Source organism: Dryas octopetala, chromosome 2 (genome assembly GCF_963921425.1).
Source record: "Dryas octopetala chromosome 2, drDryOcto1.1, whole genome shotgun sequence".
In the NCBI taxonomy this organism is placed as follows: Eukaryota; Viridiplantae; Streptophyta; class Magnoliopsida; order Rosales; family Rosaceae; genus Dryas; species Dryas octopetala.
In genome coordinates this window covers 872,223-897,774 of record NC_141367.1, presented here as the reverse complement: position 1 = coordinate 897,774, position 25,552 = coordinate 872,223, and the positions used below count along the sequence as shown (strand labels likewise).

The following is a 25,552-nucleotide window of genomic DNA, read 5'->3' as shown; positions in this document are numbered from 1 at the left end:
AAAAATAGCTAATAGAAGTGATGAGCTTTGTATATCAAGCCATAGTTGTTGGTGCTGCTAGATGTGTTTAAAATTTTCCTATACTTTTAGAAAGAGGAAGGTAAGGATCAAACCGAAAATAAAAACAGAGGAAAGTAGAGAGAAATGTTGTTCTCACCCTTCACTCTCCCTCCCTTGATTGATTTTTCTTTCTTTCGCCCTCTATTTCTTACCGTGCAGTTTGGTTTTTAAAAACTAATCTTTAGTCCAGACTGAATAATTGGAAAAGGATCACATTGAATTCACCTGTAAATGTAATGCATTTGATTCCTAGAGATTGGTTGGATAAATCAAAATGATAATTACAAAAATGAGGAAGGTCTGAAAATCTTGGATATTATGTTGCAATGATGTAGCATTACAAGTAGGACAATGCTTGAGTCCTCATGACCAACCTTGTCCTCATAGCCAATCAAATAAACTCCACCATGAGAGAGAAAAGAGAGTTGAGATAGTAAACCCCATTATGAATTTATTTGATTGGCCATGAGGACAAGGTTGGTCCTCAAACACGAGGACACAAGCATTGCTCTTACAAGTATGTTCTTCCGTAGAAAAAAGCTCTCTATCTGTGCGTGCAAAGTGGCTATTAATAAGGACCAAAACCTTGAGGACTCAGGTACATCTGGTACTGAACAATGCAAAAAATTCTCACTCAAGGCAAGGTTTAGTAAATTGTTGCGACTAGTATCCATTTGTTTTACCATGATACAAATGAAACGAATACTTAAGGAAGAGACAAGGGTGCGCATTGAGAATTAACCCATAAGATTCCGTTTGGAGTGGCAGTCAGAAACAATGGACAAAGCAATGAAACAAAATCAAAACTAAAGACTAAAGGGGAAAGTAAAAACCTAATTACAACAAAATTTATGGACACAACAAACATAAGAAAGAAGCTACAGAGCCGAATGGATATCCAAAAGAGCCGCAATAAAGCACACACCATGTGGCGTTTACCAATCTGGGCTTTGCTATCTCACACTCTATATGCCATCTATATCACTGTCCTCAGCATTACTCGTCTGTCACGCATCCCTTTGAAGCAGACTGCACATTCTTGATGTACTGGAAATAAAGAAGAGGGTTTTTCTTTAAACACAAGAATCACTGATTCATAACAGGGAAAGGATAGTTGCAAAGGAAGATTCTGACATACCTTGTACAAAATTCCACGGTTGGCCTTGTAAGGAGGTGGAATCCAGTTCTTTCTTCGCTTCTCCATCTCCTGATCTGTTAATTGGACATCTATTCTCCTGTTTTCGACATCAACGTTGATGATGTCCCCATTTTCAATTAATCCAATAGGACCACCTTCCTGAAAACAATTTACAACTCATCCCATGAGCTCTCTTGTTTTTTTTTTTTTTCTCTACTGTATCTAAAAGATAATATATTTTCCGCACTAATGTTGTTTCAGCTTAAACAACACAAGTAAATATGGTATTGTGCCAAGCAATGTTCAAATTTATTTGGGTTTAATGGTGAAATGACCAAAAATGAAAACCACTATGCACAAATGACTCATTTTTCTAACATTTTTTGTATGGGTCGAGCAATGGAGAAAAGGGAGCTAAGGCCCAGGGAGGGCATGTTCTACCTCTCAAATTTATTTTGGTTTAACAAAACAAAAATTACAAATTACTCTTGAATCCCTAAACACCTCACTCCCTTGTCATTTTCTCTCATTTGCATCTAATCTTCAAGTCTCTCCCTATCTGAAGTCATTCTCATGCCCATTAGGCCTAAGCGGCCTCCAACATGAGATACACTCACAAACACGCATAAATGATTTAGTAGGAGACACTAGTCGATCAAGATGTACATACTAAAATCAAATAACATGGATGAAAAGTTAAAGGCACCTGGGCTTCAGGACATATGTGGCCAACAACAAATCCATGCGAACCACCTGAAAACCTACCATCGGTCAATAACGCAACCTCCTGCAACACATGAAAGCAAAATCCAATGAAACATCCATTAGCAAACATTAGCTGGGTTGTCAACTAGAGCATTGTGGTGTAGCTTGAAGGGGCCATGATGGGATTAACTTTCTATTTATTTATTTTTATTAGCTAAGGAAAGACAACTAATTACAACCCAAGCATGGATTTTGATTAACTATACCTTCCCTAGTCCTGCACCCATTATTGCACTGGTTGGTGTTAACATTTCAGGCATGCCTGGTCCTCCCTTTGGACCCTCTTCTCTAATAACAACTACTTTTCCCTGGAAGATGACAAATATATACAAGAAATTAGATATTACATTTCAACATGTGAGTTTGAATAACAAAAACGCCTTTCAATTTAAAGCCATCATGCAACACCTGCATGATGCAGAAAACAATATACCTACAATTCACTAACAGAAACAATCTGAAGCTCAAATTGTTAAGCAAAAGTAACCAGAAATTTGAAATTTTTTATTATCCAAATCATTTTCTAATTGGAAGTTCATCAAGAAATTATTAACAGAGACAAGTACAACCATGGAACAAGAACAGACCTTAAAACTCATTGGATCCTCTGAGATAGCTGCAATCATAGACTCCTCTCCTTCAAAGACAAGTGCAGGACCTGGAGTATTTTTACAGTGACTTTTATATTAAAGAAAAGGAATTTTTAACTTAACAAAACCATTAAACAAATAAGAGAAAACAGAAAACAGCACCAGAGAAATATAGCCCCTCTTTTCCCGTAATTTTTGCTACAGAACCCTTAGGTGCAAGATTTCCATACAATATTTGGATGTGGCCTGTTTTCTTGATAGGGTTTTCCAAGGGCCTTATTACATCCTGAATGAACGGGAGAAAAAAAAAAGGATAAAACAACAGGCATGAGAGAACTGTATTAAATGTTCATCTCCAAACGCATGACTTATCAACAGCAATAAAACAACAGAAACATTAACAAAGTAGTTAATTTAAGAGAAAGTTAGCTCATACCTGCCCTTTAGACAAAGGAAAGAAACTTTCTGCATTCTCTGCTAGTGTCCTCCCAGTGACTACAAAGAGATAACCTTATGTTAATGTTATGAGCATTACAGCTTAAACTATGTATTTCCAATAATGCAAATAATCTGAAAATGTATACCAGTCATACAATCCCCATGCAAAAATCCACACTCCAAAAGGTAGCGAATGACTGCTGGTGTTCCTCCAATCTATTAAAATAATTATTACTGGCTCATCAAGAGGAACAGAAAATATAGTCTAAAAACTGATAGAAAAATTGTCATATGCACGCAAAATATTCCACAAATTTTCACATTAAACAAAAGAAAAGATATTCACCAAAATTTAGACCTTGTGTACATCCTCCATGACATATTTGCCACTAGGCTTAAGATCTGCAAGAAATGGAACCTCATCGCTAACTTTCTGAAAATCATCTAGAGTTAATTCAAGACCTACAGACCTGCCAAGAATCTTGTCAGTTGATATTTGCATACAAACAATTATTAGCATCTTGGGGAAATATTGCTTCTCACCTGGCAATAGCAATCAAATGTAAAACAGCATTGGTAGACCCTCCTAATGCCATGACAATAACCATTGCATTACGTAGTGACTTGGGAGTAATAATATCTCGTGGTTTCAAATCCATTTTTAATAATTCCAAGAGATATTTCCCAGCCAAACGGCACTCATCCAACTTCAATGGATCTTCAGCAGGTGTAGAAGAGCTTTCAGAGAAAAAAAAAAAAAAAAAACAACAAATAAAGGATAAGAAATGGATTAATTGCAAACAATATATTAAGTTCTCCTCTGAAGACATATCTCTACCTGTAAGGAATTGACATTCCCATAGCTTCAATTGCAGAAGCCATGGTATTAGCTGTATACATTCCACCACAAGCCCCAGCCCCAGGACAGGAGTTGCGGAGAACATCCTTCCTCTGCTCATCGCTTATGGATCCACTTACATATTCTCCATAACACTACAATTTTAATAGAAATAAAAATAAAAAACATTACCAAAGAGATTAACTTTACCACATTGTAAACATAGTTATTTACATTTTGAAGTAGCCTTTTATCTTCAAATGCAATGACTATTCACATAAACAATTATCATATGTAAAAGTAGGTAATGAGGAACAATTTAAATGAGACCTCAAATCCGATCAAAAAAAGCATAAAATTGCTACTAAAGCAAGACTTGCATCACTAACAACATTTGAAGTTTTGTATTAAATAGACATTTTTCCATCCAGATTTTGAACCCAAAAGTCAGAACAAAAGGAGCAAGTCCATAATAGCTGTCTAACGCCAACAAAGTAGAGAGTACATCTTCATTTAAACATGTACAGTAACAGCACAGAGTTGAGAAGTCTATACACAACAGCAAGCAATATCCAGTTCATCAGTAACAACATAAAATAATCTTTAAACCGCAATATACCTGAAAGGCAGATACTATATCATAAGTATGGCCTTGGAAGTGCCCAGGCTGCAAGAAAAACAAAAGGAGGATTAATTAAACAAGCAAATTAAGTTAAGATCAATTATGATGTACAATCACAAAACCTCAATCATCACATAATTATGTAGTAAAAGAACTTGGAATAATTCCAAGATGTTTTAGGTCACAGTAGTAAGCCTATTAACAAAAGAATTAAATATAATGTTATTTTTCATAAATCCCATAAGAAAAGTACAGACCCAGAAGTACCTAGTGATAGAACTTTGATTCATAATATGAGCTTCTGTTATATTTTATCCATGCCTTATAATATCCAAATTAACAAAACCCTAGTCATATGCAAACATTCTTTGATTATGGGGAAGATTACCTGCTCAAGTAAATGATATAACTTTGACTGAAAAACATGTTATCTTATGCAAGACCAATCCTAATGATTGTAATTAATTGAGACATTATTGATCCCCAATCATATATATATATATATATATATATATATATATATATATACTGAAAACATTGACTGGGAGAAATTATAGCAAAAATTATCTAGGAAATATAGAAAGCTAATTGTTAAGGAAAAGTAAACAGATCTCAAACCTTTATAGTTCCACCATAAATCATAATACTTGGTCGGTTGAGCCGGCCCATTGCCATAATTGTACCTGGCATCTGCAAGAAGTGCTAGCATAAGACTCGGAATATATTTACAATTGTGCATGGGAGCAACAAAAATATTCTTGGACTAGGAACATGGATGAAATAGGGGCTTGCTATGAAGGCTCTGGCGCTGCCAGAGTCCCAAGACAGTAAACTTCTAGAAATAAAAAATAATTCAAAAACAAGATTGCTAAGGCACCACCCTGTAGATGAGGAGTTTAATGGGGGAAAAGAAAACCAAAAGAAAGAAAAAAGTTATGGGAAAATAGAGCAGACATCTGTGTAGCATGGCTACCTCTAAGAGGAAATTTTAAAACTTTGGACAACGATAATTCTCAACTATAATTCGAGCTGTATCTGAGATTTCATAAACATACCCAATTTTTCATAAATAATAAAAAAAAAATTGTAAAACATTTTCGAGAATGATTGGATATTTATGGGTGCATATTCAAACACCTCAATTTTTAAGATACAACCATCTCTATTGCAGAAAAGAACAATAATTTGCAAATTGCAATTGAAAAAATATGTTGTATGTTTATGGAAAGCGCATTATGAGTAACAAGATGTAACATAGTTATAAGCTTTAACTTAAAGATAAATGTCCCTTAGAAAAGACACTGCTAGCCTGCTTAGTCAACGAACAAATGAACTTTAACCTTACACAATTTTCCCCATTCCAGAAAAGAAGCAGAAACATAAACCAAGAGCTCAAATTACGATAAAAAACTTTTAAACTCCTATCATCATAATAGAAAACTCACATACAGAACACAAAAAAGCATACATACCCATCCAAAAACCAATAACACCATGTAATCACACAAGACTAAGAAACCCAAAACCACATTAATCACAAATTTGTCAAAACCCAGATAAATTCATCACTCAAACAACCGAAAAAAAATAAACAAAAAGAGAGAGAAGTTACTGACATTTTTGTCACAACCAGGGATGGAGATGTTGCCATCATACCACTGAGCACCCATAACAGTCTCAATGCTATCAGCAATCAAGTCCCTAGACTGCAAGCTGTAGCACATTCCTCTAGTCCCCATAGAGATAGCATCACTGACCCCGACCGTGTTGAACCTGAACCCCACCATGCCCGCCTCTCTCACCCCTTCTTTCACAGCCTCCGAGAGACCCAGCAAGTGCATGTTGCACGTGTTCCCTTCGTACCACACCGACGATATCCCAATCTGGGGCTTTCCCATGTCCTCCTCCGACAACCCCACCCCGTGCAGAATGGCCTGGGACCCACCCTGGGACTTGGGCTCCGTGATGCGCGAGCTGTACTTGTTCAGCTTCTGTGCCACCGGCGGTGAGTCCACGGCGATGCACGGTGGAGATTGGGCCGTCTCGGATACGGAGGCTCGGACGGAGAAGGGAGGCCTGCGGTGGTGGGGCCCATAGAGTGGGACTAGGGGTTTGATTGAGATGGCGGCGCGTGGAGTTGGGGTTAGGAGAGTGGCTTGCATGATGGCGCGTGAGGAAGAGAGGTGGTGGTGTTGGTGGGTGGGGTTTAGAAGGTGTTTTGACTTTTGATGAAGCACAAGTATACAGACTAGCTTCTCTCGTGCGGAAAAAACAAAGAGAGCCATACGATCGTTATAACGGCTGAGATTCATTTGCACATTTTAAATGGATATCGGCCTATCGGGTACTCTTTACCCGTCAGTAACTCCAAACCCGCTAGACAGAAACTGCTTTTTGAAGCACTATGTTGTCTGTCCTGCAATGTTCATAAGGTTAGATTCCTAAGATTTGCTTCATCAGGTTGGGTCCCAAAAAGAAAAAGAGAGGAAACTCTGGAAAATCTTAGATTTAGTGAAAAGACTAGGACCTGGGTACGGGGATGGCAGGTTTGAACATTTGAAAGGAGTGAGCTTCAAGGTTTGAAAATGGAAGGAGAGTTCTTTGTTTTGATGAAACAACGCTTCACTTCCCTCTTTTTTCTTTTTTTCTTTTGTTCTATCTGGTTAGGCCTACCACAGTGCATCTGAAAATGTTACCCAAAAACCCATTTTGGGTAACAAATGGGTAACAACTCCCCACAATGGGCCGGAATTTGTTACTTATATTCCCTTGTGGCCCAATGTGTTATCTATATTTGGATAACAGTGTAACCCATTTTTTTTGTTACACAAAATTGTGATCGCCCACCATGTAAAGACTTGCAGGAGGAGAGTAATGTGCTGACACCAAAGCTGCAATGTTGGTTCTTCTGTTTGTTGCCAAAGTCAGCACGTGAAGATCAAGCAAGGGGAATGATTAATTGACATGATTGAGCCTTTTTCGAAATTGCTTATTAAATAGGGACCGGTCCTTGAATCCAACGGCCCAGATTACATAGCCGTTGGATATCAAGGGCCTAGATCACTCCCGTTCTATATATTTTTTTAAATATTACTAAATTAATTGTAAAATCCATAAAATACTCGAAAAATTTTTAAAAAATTTCAGAAAAAATTTCTAAAAATCTACCACCCCCAATGGCTATATTCTCAAAGATTATATATATACTACACAAGATCCATGATTTTTTCATCACAAACATCAATCTTTCATACCACATTTACAAAAAAAAAAAAAAAAAAATTCTTTATCATGGCTCCTAGAGGATGTTTTTGGGCACAAGGTGAAGATCAAGCCCTAGTGAAGGCTTGGCTAGAGAAGTCTCCTGACGGTTGTCTTGGTGCAAATATAAGAAAAAATGTGCTTTGGAGTGACATTTACGCAATCTTCAAGCATAACTTGGGGGGTGAAACCGTGCGTTCGATTAGCGGCGCTAAATCACGATGGGTTGATATAGCACGGGATTGCACCAAGTTTTATGCTTCATTGATGGAGGCGGAGCGAATGCGCGGAAGCGGTGCAAATGATGCCAACGTGGTAAGTTTTTATTTATTTATTATTGGTATGATATTTAATTTTATGATTGTTTATTTATTAAGGAAATTTATTTAATTTTACGATTGTTTATATATCAAGACAATTTATTTAATTTGAAGATTGTTTATTTATCAAGGCAATTTTATTTAATTTTACGATAATTTATTTATCAAGGCAATTTATTTAATTTGAAGATTGCTTATTCATCAAGACAATTTTATTTAATTTTACGATTGTTTATTTATCAAGGCAATTTATTTAATTTTATTGTTGTAGTTTGCGAACGCACTTGGGAGTTTTGAAGGCAAGACAGGATCCAAGTTTGGTTTCTTACATGTTTGGGACCTATTAAAAGAAAGTGCAAAGTATGCCGCGGCGAATACCTCGGCCTAGTTGAGTGAACCAGAGACCCTAGCCTCTGACAATTTCGACACTCCCGAGAGTGACAATAATGTATGTCCGACCATCCGAATTAGTGATGACGAACACCCACCACCATTTCAACCAATCGGTCCCTCGCGGCCAAGGCCACCAGGAAGAAACCATTCAAAGTAGGCCAAGGCCGCTGAGCCCGTCCAAGCTCAAATGGTTGAGGAAGTGCATGATTTTAATGAAAATGCAAGAATAGCTATACAAATGAGAATTAACAGAGAGGCTGAAAAGAGTGAAAGAGAAGAGGCAAACGAAGCAAGAGAGAGGATAAGGATCGCAAGGCAGCTAGAATGGGAGGAACAAAATATTATGGGTCAAGACCTTTTCAGGATGAATGAGGCCCAACGGATGTATTGGGAGCAAAAACAAGCTGAAGTCATAGCAATGAGGCAGATGCGCACTAACCAAAGCTCGGAGTACACTCCATCTGGATACTACCCAGATCTTTCTAACCTCAATCAGTCAAATCCAGGGTACACCCCTAACAATTAGAATTTGACTTTGAATTATGTTTGATCTTTAATGTTATGTGTCGACTTAGGATTATGTTTGCATTTTAAGTATCCATGAACTAGGTTTGTATTTCACGTATTTCAAGTTTGAATTTCTTGTTATATGGCATGTTTGAGTTGGTCACCCAACATTGTATTCCCTTTATTATTGCATAAGATGAATGATAAGACGAATGCATGATACCAATTGCCCTGACGATTGATAAGACAAATGCATACTACCTTTATTCATACAACAATTGATGGGATGAATGCATGATACCATGACGTTTGCATATGACAAGACTACACCATCATGCGGCTTATTTATAAATACTACTATATTTACCAAGTTTCATTCACTCTATTTTCAGGATAATATCTCTATCCATTAACACAAAGATGAATCCTTTGTACGTGCATTCATCCTCTTCCTCATCTTCGAACTCTGATAGTTCATGGGATAGGGAAGAGGATGAGAGAGAGAGGGTGGGGCAATTGATCATGTCCATGGGTCATAATGTCGTCGCCGGACGTCCAAGACATGGTGGTACGTCTTCACATCGTCGTTACACACACCGAAATAGGGAAGATGCGCACGAACGTCTCATGGAGGCCTACTTCATTCCAGCACCAATTGAGGACATCGTGACGTTTCGGAGGCGATACCGCATGCACCAACCCCTATTCAATAGGATTCTCGAAAATGTTTGCCGCCATGATGAATATTTTCAAGCAAGACCTGACGCTCTCGGTAGAGTGGGTTGTACGCCTCATCAAAAGATTACTGCGGCTCTGCGAGTGATGGCATATGGCATGCCGTTTGATTTGGTCTCAGAGATGCTGACTGTTAGCCAATCCACCATACGACAATCATTTTCTAAATTCATAAGAGCCATCTCAGATATCTTCGGGGCCGAGTATCTCCGAAGGCCTACTGTTACCGATATGAGAAAACTTTTACGGAAAGGGAGTCGGAGAGGATTTCTAGGTATGATTGGTAGCTTGGATTGCATGTATTGGGTATGGCAAAATTGCCCTATGGCCAAGCAAGCTCATTATCGTGGGCATTATCATGTCCCTACAATTATACTTGAAGTCGTTGCATCGTATGACACGTGGATATAGCATGCAAATTTTGGTATACCTGGGTCGAATAATGACATCACCGTGCTGGACTGTTCCCATCTCTTTGATGAGGTGATTTCTGGTCGGAACCACAGAGTGAGATTTATTGTGAATGGGGTAGATTACACACTCTCATACTATCTTGCCGACGGGATCTACCCTCAATGGTCAACTCTTATTACTTCATTGCACAGTCTTATTCTTCCCCACCACAAGTTGTTTGCCGCTCGACAAGAGGGATACCGAAAGGATGTGGAAAGAGCATTTGGGATTCTAAAAGCCCGGTGGCAGATAATAAAACGCCCTGCTCGTTATTGGCGTCCGATTAACCTAGTGTATATCATGAAGGCATGCATAATATTACACAATATGATCGTGGAGGATGAGCGCCCTGGGGATGACTGTACGGATGACCCAATAGACCCAGAAGTGAGCACTAGAAGGGCAGAACAAGAATATGAAGGTGTAGAACCATGTCCGACCGGTGTCGCTCCATCATCATTACCTGAGATGAATGCTCGTCGAACTTTGCTTAGGGCCCGAAATGTCAACGAATCCCTAAAATCCAATTTGATTACGCATATTGGGATCCGAGAAGGGAACCCACCACTTGCACCAACACATTGAGATCAGAATCATGGTTCATCAATGTTGTTCTCATTATCGTATGTTAGGTTTATCTTCGTATGTTAGGTTAATATTTGTTGTTTATCTTCAAAGTTTGTTTCCTATCTTTGTGTTTGCCGTTTAAGTGTGTTTGTATTTGTCGGTTGCAGTTTGTGAAATGAAATAAAGACATTGATTTCTCTTAGCTAACTTGACATGACACAACCATCACATGCTTGCAAAATAATTCACTCAACCAATGACAAGACCATACACTTACTCCAAACACTCCATCCCATGCACAACACTGTTGCTTCACATGTGAGATTCGAGTATCTGTGAATCCATCAGGGAATCCAATGGGCAAGTTATCATGCTTTTTTCCCCTATAAATACCAAGGTTTAACGAGTAGGCCAACACATCCACATAACTATCATTTAGAAATGGCTTCCTCCTCTAAGCAAGGTGTCGGTGAGAGCTCTAAGCAAGGCATCGGTGAGAGCTTTAAGCAAGGTGTTGGTGAGAGCTCCAAACAACAGTGCGATCAAAGCTTGTGTAAGTGCCTCCTTAACTGTGCTGCTCCATTGTGCGATTATTGTTTAATGATGGAGCGTGCAAAATAACCAGACCGGAGGTTCTGCAAGTGTTTGGATGATATTTTGGTCCCTTTGTGTGAATTTTGCATAAGATTGGAGCTCAAGGATTTGGCCAATCACCCAAATCTTCGCCACCAATGGTTGAACCACCTGCCAGAGCCCAAACCACCCGTGCCATGCACCTGCGGGAAAAACCCTCCCATTCAACCATGTGACGAGTGTGAAACCGAACAGAAAATCTCAAATTAGTATAATTACGTGGGTGTCAATTCTTCGTCATCGGACTCCGAATAAGAACTTCGCTTCATTTTCTGTTATGTTGAATGCAGTTGTTGTTGTTGTTTTTTCTTTTAATTATCATGTTGTTCTTGTTGTTTATGGTTGTTGAAGTTCCGATGTTGTACGGTTTATGTTGTCTAATTTATGAAGTTTCCTTATTTTAAATATATTTAATATTGACCTTATTTTAAAAATCTCATTAAAATAAGACCAATGGTATAATTTTTATAATTATTTCAATTTTAAAATATAAATTAAACATTACTTAATCAATATTAGCCATATTTTAAATATGTATAAAATACTGTTACCCAAAATAGGTCACAGCACCATTACTGTGAGAAATGGGTAACAACACTATTTGTGACCCAAAATGGGTTTTGGGTAACAAAATTTGGATATCCCCATTGTGGAAGGTCTTAGCAAGTGCTAACGGGATCGACAATTTTGTTCATTCAGTTGCACAATGCTTGTTATGCATAATTTTTTTTTTTTTTGTCAACTGATGTTTTCATTAAAACATAGGCCAAATCACACTTTTGGTCCTTGTACTTTTGTGAAATTTTCACTTTTGTCATGTTCTTTTAATTTTGGCAATTTCAGTCATGTACTTTTAATACGATAGTAATTAAATCAAAATCATTAATCTCGTTTTAAATTGATGATGAAAATTTCGACGTCTACTGCATGGGTTGTTTTATGCCTCAGACGTCAGAGTTCTTGGTTGTGTTGCATGGTTTACGTATGGCCTTGTGTTAGAAATTGATTATATAAACGCAGAGGAATTTAAATTTTATACAATCAAGCTTCGAATTGAAATAGGATGCAACAACCATGATTTACAAAATAAGATTTATACATTGTTCTCTTGATTAGAAACCTACCAAGATGCGAATGGTCATTCTAGTCACACAAGTGTACGTATAACCACTAATAAGTCTACGCTAGGAAGCAGATGGAGGGATTAACTTGCTAGAGAAGAGAGTCACAAGTATGGCCTTTGGGAAATAGAAAGTGATATTTACTGGGGCTTCTCTTGTTATGACTACTTGACTTGGCCCCTTTATTTATAGACTTAAGTGGAAAACTATTTTCCACTAAAGGGGGACCGGCCACCTAGTCTTATGGACCAAGTTTATTGGTCCATTTGACTAGGCAATTAACCTGTAATTAAATTATTAATTAATTAACTCTTTAATTAATCAATAAGCCCATCACTTCTATTTCTATTCTATTAGTCTTAGGCCCAATTAATTAACTCATTAATTAATTATGTTAAAACTCATTTCTAATATCATCTCACACATTTTGGCGTGTGACCTCTTAGGTTCCAATTGAATCTAGCAGTGGATTTAGGACATATTCCTAAAGCAACCTAATCCGGGTAAAATGGTAACCTTAGGTTTCCACAAGCCATAATTGACATCTAGTAGCGTGTCATGGCTACCAAGATTAATCGGAAGAGAGAAGAACCTATTCAATTTTGATTGCAACACAATATAGTCTCTCTATTATTCTATGTTCCTGAATCATGGTCGGGTATGAAATTCTGTCAACCCTAGCATAATCCTTGAGGTCCAACACTTATATATAAATTCTATTCAATCAATGAAACTCGTTTTCATGATAGTACTCTAGCTAGATATTCCCCAATCTAAACATTTGTTGCCTCTTGGAACATATCTCCTATTACCAGGAGTGATAGATCCTATGTTGAACATACACATGTCCTCATACATCAGTAACTATGCCTAATATGTACTTTTAACTAAACTCTAGGAGCCTAACATTGTAATACAGTTAAAGCACAGTGACCGAGTGCATAGGACAACTGTGGCGTCTCAAGTCTAGGGACGAGTTGTATTATCAAGACTTATCGAATTCTTGTTGACGAGTAAGTAATACTTCATGACAGGTATTCATTATGTATGTCACGTTCAATGAACCATTTACTGACACACATGATCTACTTCTAGTGTCTCTACACCGATAATCTGAGACCGATCATCCTAAATGTAAAGAAGAGATAGATCATGCTGGTCTTACCGAATTGATATTGTCCAGTTATCAATCCTACAACCATGAACAATTTAGACTTCAAGTACCAAGGGATATAAGTCTCATTGTCCTAACTTCTTTAGGACAATGAGACTTATACATACACACATACATTAACCTCAAATCATGGACCTTTTTTATACATACACACATATATTAGGATATAATGTGTATATGAAGGATAGAACACATAAAAAACAAGTTTGCCCACGATGTTAGAAGTATATACAATACGTATATTAAAACGATTTGCATTAGGGCATATTCCAACACCTTTGACATAGGGTTTATGAATTTAATAATTGAATGTGATGCTTCCTTGGTGGTGAGTACAGTGAATTCACAAGCACAAGACTTGGGACTGGATGGAGAACTTGTAGAGAAAATTTGTGATTTTCTTGTTTCTTTTACCAGTTGTTCAGTTTGTTGTTCTGCGTTCTTGCAATTTTGTAGATTAATTATCCTCTAGCTCAATTTGGGTTGGGTAGTGATCATTCATTTTATTGGATGGATGAGGGACCACTCTGGCTCTCCTCTTATCTCCAAGATGATGTTTTTGCTTGGACAAAGTTTAATAAATAAATTAGGCTATATAGCCTATATGTCATTCATTAAAAAAAAAAAAAAAGTTTATCTCTAACTGTTGATGCTCAAAAATGGTAAAGCAGTCAACATCGAGTCAAACCACGTGGACCCGTTGACCTCCCACTGAGAGGATGACACGTCGAAGTGGGGTAGGAACGAGTAGCTGGGTCCGACTAATGAATAGTAGAGAAAGAATAATATCCAAAGCACCCTGCGCAAATACACAAAAGTGAGCGGGAAGGGCACCGATGTGGTACCGGCCGAACCTCCTCCGACGCTCAAGTTAGTGTCAAGAGAATCTGTGAGCAGAGTGAGTGAATAGTATATTATTGATTGAATGTCCTTTTGTGACAAGAAAGTACCTATTTTATAGTACTTTTGGAAGAGTGTCAACCAATCTGGTGATGACAGGTGTCTCTTATAACGACTCGCATTGTAGGAGTGCCACGTGTCACCTGTTTCGTGGATCCGAATGAGTTGACACGGGTAGGGGCCTAGGAGGCTGGAGCTTGGGAGGCCGGAACCTAGGAGGCCAGAGCCTATGAGGGCGGAGCCTAGGGAGGCCGGAACTTAGGAGATCAGGGCCTTGGAGGCCGGAGCCTAGCCTTATGTGACTTGTCGTTATGTTGAGATGATTAGTCATACGAACAGACTAACTCAGGTTAAAAAATAAAAAAATAGAAAAATGAAAGCCTTTAGGATTAGCCCAAGTGGTGAGGGTGGATGGGGTAATAGTTAAGATTAGGTTAGGTCAAGATTCGATTCCCTACAATATAACAAAAAATTAATAGAAAAATGAGAAGAATAAGAAAGAGTATAAAGATCAAATATGAAAAAAATAATAATTGTAATCATGGAGGGTTTGGTATTGAAAAAGAAGAAAAAGATCGTTATTTACCTGTATGTGATTTGTGTCTGCAACTAGTGAAAAATGTTTTATGCCAACACGACTGCAGCTAAACCACTAAGCATGATCAAATTTTGGAAATGAATGCCAACATGTAAATAAATTAAGTCTAAAAACTTAAATTTTTTCTCATTAAATTCACGTTATAAAAATACTCATAGAAATTATCAAAATTAAGATTGTAGTATAATCAAACAATAAATAATATGTAACTCACACAAAAAGAAGTGCTCTAAAATTAACTTGTTAGCAAGTTAATACGAAGCTAACCACGCTTTTGGGTCTACTACATAACTAATCTAATAATCTGAACCATCCATTTTTTAGGCCCTACTTTAAATATCAACATTGAAAACTTTAATTAAATTGAGAATCATTTAGTCATCTAATTGTGATCAATATAAATAGAGACAATCACTATTTTTTATAAAACCATATAAATAGTTGTTATTATAATCAAATAGCTAAATAATTTTCGATTTTGGAGATTTTTTACAGAGATGATCTTTGAAGTAGGGCCTAAAAAATGGACAGTTCGGTTTTTGAAATTACATTTTGTGATGGGCCCAATAGGGTGGTTAGTTTTGTATTAACTTACTAACCAGTTAGTTTTAGAGCATTCTTGCCCACACAAAAATGACGTTTACATTTATTTTTTACATTAATTGGGTCTAACACAATATATAAAGATAATTAATTTTAGACTCGAGTCATTTGGGGCGAAGTGATCGCCTCAATGGGATATGCTCATCAACTTCGGCCTTGCCTAGCGTATATAGATAAATTCTTGCTCTCGAATCCATTCCTCATCTCTATGGGTGCACACGGTTCACTTAACCGAACCAACATCCATTATCTATATCCAAATTGGACTTGTCGAAATAGCCATTTTTAGAACCGTAATTGAACTGAAGCTAGGCCAAATCGACAGGTTTGGTCGGTTTAGTTATTCGGATAATAACTAGGGCCTAATTTCAGACAGAACCCTAATTTCTGACATAGCCCTAATTTCAGAAAAATGCCATAATTTCATACCTAATGTGCCAGTGAGACTCTCAAGCAGCTCGGTGAGAGAGGATTTTTTGATCTAAGACACAAAATTACCTAATTAACATCAAAATAAGACTAAAAATTGAAGACCCTAACAGAGAATTATAAATCGAAACCCTAAGATCTAAATCCTAAATCGATCGAAACCCTAAAAAAAATTACCTTCAAAATTGGCGATGGGAGACCCTAAGAGAGTCATGATGATGGGAGATCAAGAGAGGCAGCGATGGTGAGAACTTGATAATGGGTGAGATCGAAAAACATAGATGATGATGGGCGAGTGAGATCGAAATAAAGGGCGGCGAGAGAGAGTCTGAGATAGAGAGAGTGACTGAGTGAGGTAGGTTTTTAGGGATGGTTAGGGTGAATGGGTGGGTGAGGCCGTGGGGTCGAGATCGAGAGATGAGAGTGACTGGGTGACTAGGTGAGTGAATTTTTGTCTTTTAGGGTTCAAGTTTCAGTTTTAGCTTTTAGTTTTAGGTTATTAAGTTATTAACTTGTTTAAATGGTTTAATTAAAAACCTTATACTAAAATAGATTGATTAGTGATTACATATGTTTTATAATTTATATATATAATCTAGAATTTAACATATATATGTTTTACAATTTATATAATAGATTTCATATACAAATTAATTAAAAATACCCTAAACCCTAATACCCTATATCATATCCTAAACCTTATACCCTAAATCCTAAACCCTATACTCTATATCCTATATCCTATACCCTATACTAGTATACTCTATACCCTCTATTAGTATACTATATACCCTATACTAGTATACTCTATATCATATACCATATATTAGTATACTTTATACCCTATACCATATACCTTATAACTATAATAGTTTTAGGATATATAGTTTATACTTTATAAAGTATATACAAACTATGAATTATAGACTAAAACTATAAACTATAAACTATATATATAAAGTTATAAACTATATAATACTTAATAGTATATACAAACTATGAATTATAGACTAAACCTATAAACTATATAAAGTTAAAAAATATAAAGTTATAAACTATAAAGTACATAAACTATAATAAACATATACAAACATATATAAATAAGAGATAATTAAGCTTAGGTTCTTTAGAAAAATAGTTTTTAGATGGAGACCGGGGGTGTTTTAAAATTTATAAGAAAATCATTTTAATTCATAATAAAGTAATTCCCCGATTTGAATGGTATTTACCCCTATTTGAAGGGTATTTCCCTTTCTATGATGTAGAATGAGTTTCGTAGAGGCTGCATGTTAGGTTTTAACTCTAAGATTTTGGGCAGAGCCCAAAATCTTGGAGTTAAAACCTAACATAAAGCCGTCAAAGAAGAAAAATAAAAAGACTTAATTAAAAACTTTAAATCATTACTGGTCTTAGTATAAGAAAGATTCATAAAATAGATTAGACTTTAAGTCTCCCTATAAATTATAATAGGGGGTTTGGTTTTCTCTATAATAGGTATTAAAACCATATATAAACTAATTAGTATATATTATAAATGGTGGTTCTGTTAAAACCAAAAATTTCAATATTGAAAACTAATACCAAACCGCTCACTTCGATTTTGGATCGGTTTGATAACTGGAAAAAAAAAAAAAAAAATTAACCAATCCGACTGATTTGGTTCAATTCAAAACTTGACTTTTCGGTATTTTTGTGCACCCAAGTCATCTCACATATCAAACGGAGCCTCAATGTCAATGTTAGTCCTTAAGTAACATGATGCTAGATTTTTTTTTTTTTTTTGGTCGGATGATGCTAGCTGTTTAATTATAAGGGAAATCATACACATATATGTTCTATATGTGGTGTAACAAGAGAGATGAAACGTGGGTTCACTCTTACCAAAAAAAGAGACGTGGAGTTTTCCCAGCCTCCCTTCCCTTGGAGTGTTCTACTTGCCTCTTTGAAGATTATTTGGGTGTCTATAAACCTCGTTTGGTTGCTGTCTAATTTTGTTGTTTGGGGTCTCACTCCCCAATTAACCACCAAAAAAAAAAAAAAAACAAACAAACGTGGGTTCACCATTTCTTCATTCAGGCACTGGTGTCACATATGTACAAATCATGATGAATATATGAGGAAGTGAATGGGTTTTTGGCTATGTATATTTGCAGTTTGCTGCTCTGGAATATATATATATATATATATATAATTAATAGAGAGACATTAACCTGGTTCACGGGTCGCTAGCGAGAAGTGACTGGCACCAGAAGATATTTATTTATGAAGACAGACGACTCATATCATCATATGATATGATAAATATATATACATACCCCCACAGGAAAAAGTCATCACCTAACAAGTATAGCACACCTACGTAGTCGTTTGGAGACCTGGCTAGTAGGTCCCCTCATGCGATGTTGTTGCTCATTTAAGATGAACCCTTGACATTAATGCAATGAATAAAGTAACGGTCGTATTGATGTGAGGTAAAACTGAAAAAAAACTTGCCGTGGCATTTAGGGTAAATATACCAAACTGGGTCTAAATTTCAAACGACGGCTAAGTAACGTAAATGAATATACATTTCAACATATCATCATCATCATCATTATCTGTATTATTTTTCTAATAAAAATGAAAATAGTACAAAATATATATAATTAATTAAGATAATACAAATAATTTTATCAAAAATAAATATATTGGTGATTCGTAAAAGTAATGTTAGATATACAACTTATTTAGTACGCACTACATATATGTATACTCTAATAAAAATAAGACCTACTTATATAGATATATTGGTAATTTGGTGATATGATACCACTGGAAATGTGATACTGTGTGGTACTAAAAATTAAATGAAATACAAATAGTTTTATCAAATATGTAAAGTACTGTAAATCTGTAATAGATACCAAAAAAAAAAAAAAGTAAACTATAATGATAGAGGAGAATTTTTATTGGGCTGGAAGGTTAGGAAAATTACTATTTATCTTCATAAGGATGTGGAGCTGCGGGCAATGATACAAGTCATACAACACTGTAGGGTCTAAACTGGAAATAGAGGAGGTGGGTTTAATTATAATACAGCGCGCTATACTCTCGAATTCTCTATACTAGTGCTGGTGATGGAGGTACACTAGAGGATATATATGGTCACCAAACAGAAAGTATATAAGTTTAGCCCAACTCATATTCTATTTTGATATTAAAAAAATTTACACATATGCCCCATTACTATATATTCGGCTGATCTAATACTGCCGCTTATAAAAAAATTGACCCACATTGCTACTGAGTTTTCAATTTGTTTGCAATGTGGAGCCTATGTCTAACCCTGTCTACTATTCTATAAAAAATTAACACATAATTTCAGGGTTAATTATTTAATGTAGAAAACGATGTAGATGAACATGGAGAATAACTATAAGCAATTGATGTTAATTTATGTGGGAAGTATGTATTAATTTTTTGTAGAATAATAAATATGATTAGATGCGGGCAGCACATTGTAACAATTGAAAATTAAAGTGACAATGTGACCTTAATATTATCCTATATAATTATACCCTATACGGCTATACTCCAATGCCATGGAATTTTTCCCAGTTGTCTTTACTAGTTTACTCTTATTAAAGTCTTTTACTAGACTGGTAATTCTCAAAATTTGCATTAAATGTTGGGGACTTTTAATTAAGATTGGTTGAGGTGATTCATTGCATGTTGTACAACTTGGTTTAGGCATGCATCCTATTTCCATCTATTTTCTAAATTTGGGTCATAATACAACTATATAAATATAATCAGCTACTTTGTCCCTCTGCCTACCACCCCAATTTATTATTATTGTTATTATTAATATTTTCCACCCCAAAATCAATTATTACCGGTCACACCCGTTCTGAAAACAAATGGTAGCCGTCGGATAAAAAAGAAGAAGAAGTTAATTCAGAAAATGTGACCATCCGATGGTGATGGCAAAATTGAATGAAATGAATCCAGAATTTTGCTGCCCTTTTGTTTGTTAGGTAAGACGAGAGAACACGCACATTCCAAATCATGAGGGTGTTCGATGGGCTACGCAAACCACACAAACCATGCACGTGCCATCAGGCCTCGTTGCCTTTGTTGGTTGGGGGGGTTTCTAACAAAGCCATCGCTCCAGCACGTGATGCTCAGCTACCCTCTTTCGCACTCTCAATCTTTATATAAATAAAACCTCTTCTTCAAACATTTTTGTCACACACCCTCATCTCCTCTGCTACCATTACCATTACCACTACCAAACTCTCCATCTCTTTGATCTTTCTTGACGATCCTCCAGAAAATGGTGACCGTCGAGGAAGTTCGCAAGGCTCAACGGGCTGAGGGACCGGCCACTGTCCTTGCAATCGGAACGGCAACTCCTCCCAATTGTGTGGACCAGAGCACATACCCTGACTTCTATTTTCGTATCACCAATAGTGAGCACAAGACTGAGCTCAAAGAGAAATTCCAGCGCATGTGTAAGATCACTAGTTCATCTTCTACATATTTTTTCTTTGAATTTTTTACTTTTTAATCTGGCTGCAATTAAGTTGTTGTTAGATTCCAGCAAATTGGATATATACCATATGATATACATGTGCATGTGAATGTGAATGTGCATGCTATATATATACTTTGCTTTTCACGAAAGTGTTTGATAACTTGTCCTTATTTATTTGGGACTGATATAGCCTATCCATTATGCATGATTTAGTTCCATATCTGTGGATATGACAATATGGGAATACAGTAGAGGTTTAAAAAACAATGACGTCTTAAGCCCATTGAAACCAAAATAAAAATAATGCTGATGAGTGATGGCTTTTTATCTCTCTCTCTCTGTTAATTTAAATACAAAACACTGTACAAAATTTTCTTCTTTTATTATCAGAAACAGTTAAACAGCATACAAGATTTTGATTTAAACAAAGAAAGGGGACAAATTTTTTTTGTTTTCGCCACTAGGGACAAAATTATTTAAAGCAAGTAGGTAGTGGGTGTTTTAATTGTCGATATTAGTGTGTAGCAGTTTTGTCTTTTCAATGAAATTGAAGTTATTTTTTCCCAGCCAAACAAAGAAGAGAGGCATGAAGAACATAGTAATTGGAAAAGGAAACCGCTAATTAAAAAACTAACAAAAATTCCTCTCTTTTTTTTTTTGCGTCATAACAAAAATTCCTTGGTGTCCTATACATTGATATCTTATAAAAAGGAAGCATGGCTAGACCTGCACAATATTCAAGAGCTCAATCTATGAATTGAAATATTGAATGGTTTGTCAAGCAAAAGTTTTTTTTTTTTTGGCCATTGGTCAAGCAACAGTTTAAATGAACAAGTGTGGTAACTTTTGTAGTGACATAAATTTTCAGGTGACAAATCTATGATCAAGAAGCGTTACATGTATTTGAATGAAGAAATTCTGAAGGAGAACCCAAGTATGTGTGAGTACATGGCACCTTCACTTGATGCGAGACAAGATATGGTGGTTGTTGAAATTCCAAAGCTTGGCAAAGAAGCTGCCACGAAGGCCATTAAGGAATGGGGCCAGCCCAAGTCTAAAATCACCCACTTGGTCTTTTGCACCACTAGTGGTGTGGACATGCCTGGGGCTGATTACCAGCTCACTAAGCTCTTGGGCCTCCGCCCGTCCGTCAAGCGTCTCATGATGTACCAACAAGGGTGCTTCGCAGGTGGTACGGTGCTCCGGTTGGCCAAGGACTTAGCTGAGAACAATAGGGGTGCACGTGTTCTCGTTGTGTGCTCGGAGATCACCGCGGTCACCTTCCGTGGGCCTAGTGACACTCACCTTGATAGTCTTGTGGGCCAAGCCTTATTCGGTGATGGTGCAGCGGCCATTATAGTTGGGGCAGACCCACTGCCCGAGGTTGAGAAGCCCTTGTTTGAGGTTGTCTCAGCAGCCCAAACGATCCTTCCCGATAGTGATGGGGCCATTGACGGACATCTTCGTGAAGTTGGGCTTACATTTCATCTCCTCAAGGATGTTCCCGGGCTTATTTCCAAGAACATTGAGAAGAGCCTTAACGAGGCCTTCCAACCTTTGGGCATCTCGGATTGGAACTCACTTTTCTGGATTGCACACCCAGGTGGGCCTGCAATTTTGGACCAAGTAGAATCTAAATTGGGCCTAAAGCCTGAGAAGTTACATGCCACAAGACATGTTCTATCAGAGTATGGTAACATGTCAAGTGCTTGTGTGTTGTTCATTTTAGATGAGGTGAGGAGGAAGTCAAAGGAGAATGGGCTGAAGACCACAGGAGAGGGACTGGAGTGGGGTGTGCTATTTGGGTTTGGGCCTGGCCTCACAGTTGAGACTGTTGTGCTTCACAGTGTGGGTGTGGGTGCTTGAAGGCATCATAGTTGATTTATCTGCTGCAATATGTACTGTTTCCACTTTTCTTTTCGGATTTTTTTTTTTTTTGGTAGTTTGAAATTGTGTGGGCATCATGGTGTAAACTTTGGTGCAATGGCTGTGTTTACTGAAGACAAAATGTTGCGATCGACTTATATAACGATGAATAATATATGTTCCAACTTGCAATATTCATATGATGAAAACTGATAATTGCTCTAGCTGCTCTTCTATACATGCTAACATGCTTGAATGTGAATGTATATATATATTTTTTTTCCTGAAAATGAACTTCTCATTAAGATTTTTTTTTTATAAAAAGAACAATTACATCATCAGTAAGGAAGGGAGAAAGCCAACTTGGTTTGGTCCCAAGTCCCAACCCAGGATAAAGCAAATTACGTTAAATGGTGAGCAATTTTGTTCACACGTACAATGGCATCACCAACTTGAATGTATAGTACTTTATATAGTTACAAACAAATATTTTATTGGCCAATGCTAGAGTGGCCTAATGATATGTAAATGCCTTATCATTTAAAATATGTATAAATTCAATTTAGACACATAACTATATATGCTATTTCAACGGGGTCCACAAACTTTTAAATATTTCAAATATACACCTGATTTATTATGTAAATTGAAAAATGAAATTTCGTTCATCAATTTATTGAGATATCAATTAAATGTGAGCTTGGCTTTTGTTAACAGGGATTAATTGGCGACGTGGCACCAACTCAGCATACATTTTCCGCCAAATGAGCAACACATGTCCACTTGACACGGGCCCACACACCCATCACCTCTTTCCCGCTCGTCGAACGCTCTCCTGACCATTTAGTCTCCAAAAAACATCACATTTTCCCCCAAATTCAAATATAAATCTATCACTTGTGTTCAACGAGAGAGAAAGAGATGATGAGTTTGTGGACCCGTGTCAGGGGTTAGGTGGACCTGTGTCGCTCATTTGGCGGGAAATGAGCGACACGGGTCCACCTAACCCCTGACACGGGCTCACAAACTCTCACTCTCTCTATTATTATTAAATTGTGGGCCCGTGTCGCTCATTTGGCGGTAAATGTTTGCTGAGATAGCGCCACGTCGTCAAGTAATCCCGGTCAGCAAAAGCCAAGCTGTCATTTAACTAATCTCTCAACGAATCAATAGACATAAATTCATTTTTCAATTTAAATAATAGATCGGGTGTATATTTGAAATATTTTAAAGTTCATGAACTCCGTTGAAATAGCTTATACAGTTATGTGTCTAAATTGAATTTATGCCTTTAAAATATTAAGCTCAATTACAAATGCAACCACCAATTATAGGGGTATTTCATATTAGTCCACGAATAAAAAAATGTTTCAGATTAGTACACTAATTAATAAAAAATTACAAAATATCACATTCGTTATGATCATTCTGTCAAATGCCACTTTGGACAACAATTCCGTAGATTTTTTTAATGATGTGGACACCAAATTTGCTTTATATGGATTTATAATGTCATACTGATAAAAAGCTTAAGAAAAAAAAAACTACAAAAAATTTTAAACCCTTAAAAATAAAATAGAATATGACATCATTACTTCATGCGGTGTAAATTTAGTGTTCACATCATTCAAAAAATCCATGTTAGCATTGTTTACACTAGCATTTAACGCCCTTGTTGATGAAATTTGTAACGTATGTGCTATTTTGTAATTTTCTATTAATTAGTGTACTAATTTGAAACATTTTTTTTGTTTATGTATCAATCTGAAATATCCCCCATAGTTGGTAAGTACATTTTTCAATTGAGCCAAAATACTAATATTATTGAATCCATCTTATTAATCACTTGTCATATAAAGACTATTATAACCTTTATTATAAATCTTAAGAAATCTAAATTAAAAAAAAAAAATCCCAAATTATTAAACCCTAATATTGCAGATGATCCAGATTGAAACTAGGAAATTAAACTATCTACATATACCTTCAGATCCCTCCTCTTTTGGTTTTGGTCCATTCAGATCTCTCTTCTTTACAGAGGAAAATACTTTCAACCACTTTTTCTATCTTTTTATGTAGATTTCACCTTTCCTCCTTAGCCACATGGGTAAGTTTTACTGAACTCCTACTTGCAAATTCACCAAGTTGAAAGTCGATTAGTGGCACTATGTAATGTTTAATTGGTTATTAAGAAGACTACCACTCTCTGTACATATAATTTGGTGTTTGGTTATTAGCAATTTAGACTAAATCCCCTCTAATTAGTCTTGGGCTCAAAATTTCTTAGACAATAACATTAAGAAAGTTATATATTAAACCCAATATAAATGATAAAGAAATTCTCCAATCTCCATCAAGGAATAAACCCTTTTCAAAATTCACCTAATCAATTAAGAAATCAAACATGAAACAAAATGATTAAGAAAAGAAATAGGTATAGAAAAAGATTAGAAAAGAAGCAGAGGATGGAGTTTTGGAGAGAATAAACTAAGATTGGAGTTTTGAAGAGAAGAAGTACAGGAGTGTAAGTCCTTAGAGAGGAAGACATTCGACGTAATTGGACACTTGTATTTGCATAAGGAGATAATAAAGAATATAAAATTAATGCACATATCGTATTAATTAAGTTGTAATTTCAACCATTAGATTTATATTGGGGAAGATGATATTTTAACAATAATAATATTAATCTGATGTGGCAAATAAATAGTGATGTGTATAAAATATTTTTGCCACATCATATTAGGACACAAAAATCTTGTGCCATATTATGGCACAAAATCTTTTAGTAAATAATTATAAAGTCCAGTTTTGGACTCTTATTCCCTTTTAGACCCACCTCATTATTATTTATTTTAAGTAGGCCTAATAACTCCTAAGCCGGTCCACCTTTTAAATTTATTAGTTAGGTTTCTTTTTTTTCTCCTTTTTGCCTTTCCTTTTTTTTTTCTTTTTCTTTCTCACGTTGATCTCTCTCTTACGTTGGTCTCTCTCTCTCTCTCTCTCTCTCTCTCCAACCTTACTC

At 36.3% G+C, this 25,552-nt stretch overlaps 3 protein-coding genes across 4 annotated transcripts in view; 2 read left to right on the top strand and 1 right to left on the bottom strand.

The window, feature by feature from the left end:
- Positions 1-726: 726 nt before the first annotated feature.
- On the bottom strand, positions 727-6,696 carry LOC147292341 (dihydroxy-acid dehydratase, chloroplastic-like). Its single transcript, XM_086232093.1, has 14 exons — positions 6,068-6,696; positions 5,070-5,141; positions 4,449-4,496; positions 3,830-3,984; positions 3,535-3,729; positions 3,350-3,461; positions 3,138-3,207; positions 2,990-3,048; positions 2,716-2,839; positions 2,551-2,621; positions 2,170-2,271; positions 1,905-1,985; positions 1,199-1,357; positions 727-1,107 (listed from the first exon to the last, which is right to left on the bottom strand). Exons 1-14 carry the CDS (start codon positions 6,611-6,613, stop codon positions 1,057-1,059), a joined length of 1,845 nt encoding a protein of 614 aa, XP_086088219.1. The 5' UTR covers positions 6,614-6,696; the 3' UTR covers positions 727-1,056.
- Positions 6,697-7,742: 1,046 nt separating this feature from the next.
- Positions 7,743-8,420, top strand: LOC147292340 (uncharacterized). Its single transcript, XM_086234642.1, has 2 exons — positions 7,743-8,027; positions 8,304-8,420. Exons 1-2 carry the CDS (start codon positions 7,743-7,745, stop codon positions 8,418-8,420), a joined length of 402 nt encoding a protein of 133 aa, XP_086090768.1.
- Positions 8,421-20,370: 11,950 nt separating this feature from the next.
- The window catches only part of LOC147292338 (polyketide synthase 5-like), a 19,333-nt gene continuing 14,151 nt past the window's right edge, over positions 20,371-25,552 (top strand). Inside the window, exons 1-2 of one of the 2 annotated variants that reach the window (XM_086230478.1) lie at positions 20,371-20,638; positions 21,530-22,529. In XM_086230478.1, coding sequence (XP_086086604.1) covers positions 20,461-20,638; positions 21,530-22,527 — 1,176 coding nt within the window. In that variant the 5' untranslated portion in view covers positions 20,371-20,460 and the 3' untranslated portion in view covers positions 22,528-22,529. Of the gene's footprint in view, positions 20,639-21,529; positions 22,726-25,552 lie in introns of those variants that run through there. The other variant, XM_086230477.1, reaches the window with a different exon arrangement.

Bases quoted from the DNA above. Each gene is read 5' to 3' on its own strand.
- LOC147292341 (XM_086232093.1), bottom strand. From the start codon at position 6,613: ATGCAAGCCACTCTCCTAACCCCAACTCCACGCGCCGCCATCTCAATC. The intron at 5,142-6,067 runs GTCAGTAACTTC...CACTTCTTGCAG, and splicing joins TCCCTGGTTGTGACAAAAAT to ATGCCAGGTACAATTATGGC. The intron at 2,840-2,989 runs GTATGAGCTAAC...CCGTTCATTCAG, and splicing joins TTCCTTTGTCTAAAGGGCAG to GATGTAATAAGGCCCTTGGA.
- LOC147292340 (XM_086234642.1), top strand. From the start codon at position 7,743: ATGGCTCCTAGAGGATGTTTTTGGGCACAAGGTGAAGATCAAGCCCTA. The intron at 8,028-8,303 runs GTAAGTTTTTAT...TTATTGTTGTAG, and splicing joins GTGCAAATGATGCCAACGTG to TTTGCGAACGCACTTGGGAG.